We start from the raw sequence: 8,826 nt of genomic DNA on the forward strand, positions 1-8,826 counted from the left end.
TTTTAAAATTATCATTTGATCAAAATTTAATAGTAATCAATCACAAGTCCAATGGTGATTTTAAAAGCCACCTCATTTTTTGAAGAATACAAAAGTGACACAAGAAAGACTTTTAGCATTACTCTGTCCTTAAATGCTTGAGCTTTCTACATTTTTTTTGTTACAATATTGGGTTTCTAAATAGAGAAATGATTTGTTTACTCTTTCTGTCATTCTCCCATCCTTTCATTTTTTAAAATCATCATTGGATCTGTGAGATCCATGTGAATCCCTCGTATGAGCCCCACAAATCTAATAATGATTTTAAAAAATGGGAGGATAGAAGAAGGATACATGGAGAATGTATATAGCACATCACCTCTATAGTTTTGATAATTTGCTTATCTACATATTTTCCATAGTTAGTTGATTGTAATCAAATTAATTGGATTTAATTACCTTATTTGTATTGTCTTCACTTATTGCAATTCTCCTATAAATATGGGTTATTTGTAATATAAACAATATCAAGAAATAAGTATAAACTGCATAATATAGTCCTTAGAAAAATTCTTAGAGGTGAACATAGGCGTCTAATACCTCAAAATTCTCTTGTCCCATTTTTTTTTTTTTTTTCTCTTCCCTCCATTTTTCTCTTTAATTTTCCATTTCATTATAAAATTTTACAGGGTATCAGAGCCATCGTTTTGATCCCTAATGGCTCTCTCGACTCCAATTTTTATTTTCTTCATTTTCTCAGCGGTGCCTCCCTCCCAAGACTCCTCACGGCTGTTTAATAACTTTTTTGAATCCATAGCTTTCGAGCATCCTATCAAGCTTTTGACTACATTAATAGAAAGATTATTAGCCGATTTACACAACCCCACAAAAAACAACAAATCGGAAGTATCACACGCCGCCACTCGTCGGGCACTTTAATCATTCTCTATTGTAAACAACACTTTGTTTAGGTGGTTCAATAGTTTGTTTAGGTGGTTCAATAGATTTGACCCCTAAACGACCTGAAGAAGAAGATCATTCTCTATTGTAAACAACACTTTGTTTAGGTGCATGGTTCAATAGATTTGACCCCTAAACGACCTGAGAAGAAGACTCAAAACGACAGGTTGTTTCTCAAGCTCATCTTTTGACCCTGTTTGTTGGCCTAGTCATTATTATTGGTCTTGTTTGTTATCCCAGACTCATTTTTGTCCAATTGTTGGCCTCTTGGCCATTTATCTCCCTCTCAAACCCTCTTATAGGTGTAAGAAACCAATAAATTTGTTTATAACATTCTGAATCCAAAGATGCCTATTTAAAGGCAAAAAATTTCGACTTTGTTCGATCGAGCCACTTGTTCATTTGAACGATTTTTTTTATTTATTTTTTATTGTAAATTTCATATTTCTGCAACAATTAAATTTCGGTGCCAATTTTGATTGCCAAATTTTCGTTCGAACAATATACTTAATGATTAAGAAACTTGAATTTCAGTGCTAGATATTTTTGACACATGGAACAATTTTCATTTTAACAAAATTGCGCATGTGACACTAAATTAGTCATAACTTTTGCTACTACTATCAAAATCGTGTATATGACCTAAATTCAGAAAGCTCTTTTAGACGCACATGTGGTGGACTTTTTTTGGGGGGGAGGTGCTCAAAATCCACCATTTTGACATAAAAAAAATTTCATTTTCTTCTCTATCTCAAAGTATTTTTAAGGAATATTTTATGCACTTTATTATTCCTTAATTATTATTTTATGTGTTTTATTTTCTTTGGGGTAACAATTACAAGGAACACTGAGAAGAGACATAAAATAAAACCCCAAAAAATACAAAAGTGAAAAGACAAAAACAACACAGTGTCGGTAAGGAGGAGCTGGGGTTGGGAGTAAGGTATGAAAAGAGTTGAGTCCTATTGTAAGGGATATTAGGTTAGGCCCTTTGGGCTTGAGTTTATAATTGATTGGGATTAAGCTTGTTAGTTTGGGCTGAAGCAGTTAGTTTGTTATCTCATCTGTGGGATTTAAATAGCTTTTGGAATTTGTAATCTGTATCGAGAGTTTTAGCTTGTTTTGAGTTCTTGGTGATGACTTGGGAGAAAATTGAGCTTATTGAATTGCTCAGACCTATGTTCTTCTGATTCAATCAATATCTCTTCTGCATTTTATCCATTCAATTTCTTTTCTTCATCCATTTTCTATCCCTTTTCTATATTCAATATTATGAGAAACTAGAAAGCACATTACACATGTTTAGTTAGATTATTGTAATTTGAGAGACTTGGAGTCTCGAATAGCCCAGAATAGTTCTTGTTCAATTCAATTCAATACAATTCCATAAGATTCGGTCATATTTCCGCTGCACTCCATCTAAATCACATTATCCATTTCAAGTTCATATCCATTACCTATCGATCTATAATGCAAAATACAAATAGAAACCCAGAAAATACATAACACCCTTCTCCGTGATTGAAGTAAAGGCCGAAGGGGCAGATTTTAGAACAACCGAATTTTGTTCCCTTGATGAAGGTGATGCCCAGAAAGCGGCAGAGGAAGGGCCATGCACCATGAGGGTTGAGTCTCAAGACTCGACCTTGGGGACAAGGATCATTTCCAAGGTGGGGGAGGGATGATAACAACCTAATCCTAAGTACCATAAGATAAAAAGGAGGCTAGAGTGTTAGTTCAATTGGGTTTCTTATTGTTGTAAGAGCTAAGGAGTGTTTGTTTACTTGTTGTCCTATTATAGTGGATAGGTTAAGATGATAAGTGCTCTGTTTTTTTTTTATTAATCATCAAGACAGAGAGTTTACGTAACTTTTGATTAATTCTCTCCTCTTTTAGTTAAAAGGATTAATATCAAATTGGTAAATCTGTATAATTAATGTTATATATATATATATATATATATATATATAACACTATTAAAAGTTGCACAGGATTTTTTTTTTTTTTTTTAAAAAAAAAAAACACTTCTCACCTTATATATGTGTATTATATTTTCCATATATTATAACAATATACATCAAAACACTTTTTCAAATCAAAATCTTAAAACACTTTTTAAAAACTATATATCATTTTTTTTTTGTAAGTCAAAACTATATATTATCAATCAATACTCTTTGGCTTTTATCGTAGTTAACTATGGGTTCACCTTCATTCACAAAAAAAAAAAAAACTACGTGTTCACCGACGTTCATGGTGCTAGCCAGGCACCTTCGCAACACAATCCGCGCGTACATGTACAACTATATATATATATATATACACACTACAAAAAATTTGGTTTTTAGCCACGTGACCATTTCGAGACGTGGTGATTATCAACATGGCGATTTTGTCATGTGGGTAATCCACCACGTAGCGAAATGCATTGCGTTGGTAATTAGCCACGTGTATTTTTGTCACATTGCCACTTAGCCACGTCTGTAATTGTCACGTCGCCAATTAGCCACGTGGCAAAAAGCCATGTGGCTAAAATATTCATTTATTTTTTTATTTTATTTTTTAATTTTTTAAGGATTGAAATTTTAGCCACGTGTATAATTTTCACGTCGCCAATTAGCCACATGGCATATAAGCCACGTGGCTAAAATATTCATTTTTATTTATTTATTTATTTTTTTGAATTTGAATTTGAATTTTTTTTTTTTTAGGTTTGAAATTTTAGCCACGTGTATTTTTTACGTCGCCAACTAGCCATGTGTATAATTTTCACGTCGCCAATTAGCCACATGGCTAAAATTACTTCCTTCCAATTCATTTCTAATTTCCCCCCCACTTTTTTTTTTTCATTTCCCCCGCCCCTTTAACTTTTCAGTTCCTTTTTTTTTTTTTTTTTTTTTTTTTTTTTTTTTTTTAACTATTCTTTTCCTTTTCTTATATTTTCTACATTCTTTCCCTTTTTCCCATGCTCACCGTTTCTTCTTCTCCTTTTATTATTATTATTTTTTCCTTTTCTTCACACAGAGAGGGAGATGGAAGAGGGAGACCGAGAAAGCTGAAGCGATCTGAGATAGAATCGTGGTCGACGACGGAGCTGGAGTCTGGAGGGTCACCACCGGAGAGGTAGATGGAGGAGATCCGGCCGACTCACGCTGGCCAGCCGCGGATCTCCGTCGACCACAAGTACTCTCTCTCTCTCTCTCTCTCTCTCTCTCTCTCTCTCTCTCATCCTTTGATCTTTCGGTGATGCAGGGATTGGAGGATCGGCCGGATTTTGAATCTGATTTTGGGTTTTTGTTGTTTTGGTTTGATGATTTTCGGTGAGTGGTTGAGTGGACAACTAGGTTTTTGTTGTTTAAGTTTGATGGACGGCGAATTGGTTTTTTTTTTTGTTTGATTTCCGGCGACTGGATTGTTGTTGTTTTAATTTATTGAATCTAATGTACGTGATAATTAGGTTTTTCCCATTTTGAGTTTTTGTTATTTTTGATTTGATGGGTTTGAATCTGGCGACCGGGTGATTGCCGGTCCCAGTTGAGATATATGCCAGATTGGAAATTTTGTATATATACGATATTGGGAGAAAAAAAAAAAAAAGAATAAAAAATTTTAGTCACTTGGCTTTAGTTACACGTGGCTATAATTGCACATTTTTTTTTGGAAAATAAAATTACATTTAGTCACTTAAGGTGGCACGAGGCTAAACATCATGTGGCTAAAATAGCCACATATATAAAAGGACACGTCTCTAAATGTACGTTTAGTAACAACCGGGTTCACTACGTGTAACCCACGTAGCTAACAGTTAACCAGGTGTATGACCCTATACACGTAGTTAACTGCAAGTGACTAAAAACAAAGTTTTTTGTAGTGATATATATATATATATAGAGAGAGAGAGAGAGAGAGAGAGAGAGAGAGAGAGAGAGATCTTGAAACATTAAAATCATCTAAATTTTGTTTGTAGACCGAACTAATCAAGTAAACTTTAATTGGATCGATGAGCTTACCATCTTCTTCGTTTCTATCAAATATTATTATATATTGATGGTTAATGTCTAAAAAACTTTGGCTTTATCGTCAACGTCTATGGATTCACACTCCATGCATGGAATCTAAATTAAGCATCAGGCTTTAATTTATCCACCATGGTTAATCTAAGGACCTTAACAACACTATTTATACAGCTATAATTAAAAATCCTCTTTAACATTAAAATCATCTAAAAATTTGTTTAAACCTTGGCTCATTATCTCATTCTCACCATGCATATATCTTCTTTGCTTCTAGCTATCAAATATTATTGATGGTTGTGTAAACAAACAGCTTTGACTAATTTGTATAAAATTATCACGATTAATTTGGTCTCTTCTAACTAATAACTATTGCTTGATTCTAATTAAGTCACTCTTTCTTTCTGTTTGGTTTTCATTTTAATGTTTGTTTTTTGGTTTTTGTGAGATTCATTTGAACGAGAATAGATATGCTTTTTTATAGTTTGGTTTCAATCTTTTTCTCCTTTTTCTGCCACCTGTTTGTTGAAATTTCTTTACATTGGACGAGAAGAGATTTTTTATTTTTATTTTTATTATTATTATTATATGTGTACAGAATTTGCCCGGCCGTCTTCCTATTCAATCGATATGCATGCATCATGCATATATATATATATATATATATACAGTACTTCATTTGTCCCCCAAAATATAATATTAATAATTAATAAAATATGGTTAATTAAGCGTGTGGAAAATCGTTTGATAGATATATTAATTTTCACGATATGAAAAAGTGATTGTACAACAGCCACACGAAACCCCATCCAACAAGCTGCATGCATTGCTACAAGTTTCATCACCAAGCGGGTTTTGTTTTGTTTTGTTTTGTTTTGTTTGGCCGCAATTACCAACCGGTTGGCTTAACCTAAAATAACTTTTACTGAGAAGACAAGTCAGCCCTGCGGCAATAAATTCGAGCTGATACCGGTGGCCACAATGGGGCTTCTGACCACGTGTTTACCGGCAGTATCAGACCAGCTGAGATAACCGAAAACTGTACCCTCTTGTAGTCGTCGTGGACCTTCTATGCTTAGCTTGAAACTTTGATTCTCGTTCTTCTCCTTGAACACTAATTTGTCTGGCGTGACACGGACCTGAATCCCCTTCATGGGTGTGACGCTTGAGATGTACGTTGACTGCCCTCCAATGTTGGTCACTGTTCTGTGGAATTCTTGTACGGTTTTCAAATCAGAATTCGAGTCATTCGCATTGAAGAACGCAATGAAAGAAGGGTAGTTAAGATCCAAGGACGGAGTGGAACAGTTGTATGAAGCCGACTTGGTGATAGTTTGAATTTGCTTCATGGAGTAATTTAGTGCGCATAGAAGATTCACGTAATCTTCTAACTTCACGTCGTAAATTAGACCGGGATCTATTGCCTTGTTGGGGTTGACATGCCCAGCACCCATGGCGAAAGGACTAGCCGGTTTGTTGTCATTGTCTACGTCTTTGATGGGGCCTTGTGTGTTGTCCACTGTATCCGACGTTGTCATCATGGCTGACCTGATGGCCGCGGGGCTCCATTCAGGGTGCGCCGCCTTCAGAAGAGCAGCCACTCCTGCTGCGTGCGGGCATGACATGGATGTGCCAGACAACAGATTGAAGTTACTAAATAGTACCTGCGAGTCTAGTAGCGTGGCGGCTGGAATTTTTGGAGGCCATGCGGCTAAGACTAATGCTCCAGGAGCCATTAGATCAGGCTTCAAGACAAATGGGCAGCTGGGAGACGGCCCTCTAGAACTGTAGCTAGTGACAGATGGTGTTGGCTTGGTGCCGAGAGTTGTCTTTCGAAACTCCAGGCTTGCTTTTGGCTGGGAGTTCGTCTTGATGTAGTGTTCAACTGTTTCTCCGCTTTTTGGGTTTAAAAAAATTGATGGAAATGTGCTTTGGATTAATAAGGACTCCAAGTCGTTAATATTCGTTATGAAGACTGCAGCGGCCACTTTTGCTTGTGTAAGATTGCCAACTTGGTCACTAACGGAACCATTCTTGTCTTGGCAAACAACAATCTTGTTCCCAATTTTCATCAGTTTCTTCAGGTTGTCACAAGCATCCATGAAAACAATTGGGATTTTGCTTGAAGTTGAATTCCCCGGAAAAAGAGACGGACCGGGGACTGAATCTCCATTGCCAAGTTTAATGACTCCGCCAAAGTCACGGTCCATGGTGCCGGCAGCAACGGTTAGAACCCACGGCGTGCCGTTGTGTAGGGTCCCAATGAAAGGCCCCTTGTTTCCTGCTGATGTAGAGACGAAAATACCCTTCTCTAACGCTGAAAATGTGGCTATGGCAATAGGGTCTTCATACAAAGGGACTCCATCCAAACCCAATGATATTGATATGACATCTACACCGTCCAGAATTGCTTGCTCAATGGCGGCAATAAGATCGGATGTCATGCCACCCTCGTCCCACAGCGCCTTGTACATGGCCACCCGTGCCCTTGGAGCTATGCCTCTAGCGGTTCCCGGGGCATAGCCAAAGTAGGAGGCATCCTCCACAAAATTTCCAGCAGCCGTGCTCGAGGTGTGCGTCCCGTGCCCATTTATATCTCGCGTGGAATTACTTATGGTTTTTGTCGCACTGGGATTTTTGGCAATCAGACCTTTGTTAAAGAACCGAGCTCCAACGAGCTTCTTATTGCACAAAGAAGAGTTGAATTGGTTGCCACCATCACATTCTCCTTTCCATCTTGACGGAACTTCGGACATGCCGTTGTCATTAAAGCTTTTGCTTTCTGGCCAAACTCCTGTATCCACCAACCCAATTATGATGTCCTGGCCATAGTTTGACATCGGCCACGAGCCCGAGTTGGCGTTAAGGCCAAGAAACTGGGACGAATGAGTCGTGTCGGCTTTAACTGGCAAGTCCCGGATCGAAGAAACATAACCCGAAGAACTTTTCAGGGCCTCATGCTCAGAGGGGGAGAGACTTGCAGTGAAGCCATTTATAACATGGCTATAACTATAAATGAGTTTAGAAGATGAAGGAGAAAAGGAGGTGTATTTGTTGGTGGATGAGCTAAGTTGAGAATTTTCCAATACGGAGGCAAGAGTGGCCATGTACCAGTTATGGTGGCTGGAGAATGCTTTAGGCATGGCTGATAAGTCCATGTGGACAATATAGTTGTCCGACTCTGTCAAGGTGGAGGGGAGGTAGGAGATAGAGAAGAAGAAAAGGCAGACATACAAGGGTGTAGTATGAGAAGCCATGGATGGGCGTAGTTTGAGAACACAGTTGCAAAGTTGCGTTACTTTTTATAAGGGGAACCAACTTGTGTGTAGGGACCTCAGAGCTCTATGATTTGCATCCCGTGTTGTGGCGGGCAGCTTGGCTTTTAGCCTTTTACCTTTGAGAGGTGATATGCGTTCTCTTGCGGTCCTTCTTTAATAAAAAAAAGGTAAATATAATCAAAAAAATATCCTTTAATAATATCAAAGGACACTTTTTTAATTATATTTACCTTTTTCTAAAAAAAAAGGGCTTAATAGGGGACGGTTTGTCATCCCAAAAATCTTTTCTCTTTACCTTTTTCGATCCCCATGTTAAATGCACCATTGTCCTTGTGTAGACAATGGCGGTTTGAAATTCACTTTTCTTCTATCCTTTTCTTATTTTTACTTCTTAAAAAAAAAAAAAAACCAATTTCAAAACATTCTTAATTTTTTTTTCATATTTTATATCAAATCAACACTTTTTTATTATTTTTTAAATAAAAAAATTCACTATAGTATAATTTTATTTTATTTTTCACTTTTTTATATAAATTTTTTTAATTTTATATTGCATCAATCCTTTTTTTAATCATTCAAAAATAATTCCTAAGAAA

The 8,826-nt window shown here is 36.7% G+C and overlaps 1 protein-coding gene across 1 annotated transcript; it reads right to left on the bottom strand.

The window, feature by feature from the left end:
* Nucleotides 1-5,685: 5,685 nt before the first annotated feature.
* Nucleotides 5,686-8,238, bottom strand: LOC133867368 (subtilisin-like protease SBT3). Its single transcript, XM_062304106.1, has one exon. The coding sequence runs from the start codon at nucleotides 8,207-8,209 to the stop codon at nucleotides 5,891-5,893; it is 2,319 nt and encodes a 772-aa protein (XP_062160090.1). The 5' UTR covers nucleotides 8,210-8,238; the 3' UTR covers nucleotides 5,686-5,890.
* Nucleotides 8,239-8,826: the final 588 nt, after the last annotated feature.

The sequence above is a fragment of the Alnus glutinosa genome, chromosome 4, assembly GCF_958979055.1.
Source record: "Alnus glutinosa chromosome 4, dhAlnGlut1.1, whole genome shotgun sequence".
Lineage (NCBI taxonomy): Eukaryota > Viridiplantae > Streptophyta > Magnoliopsida > Fagales > Betulaceae > Alnus > Alnus glutinosa.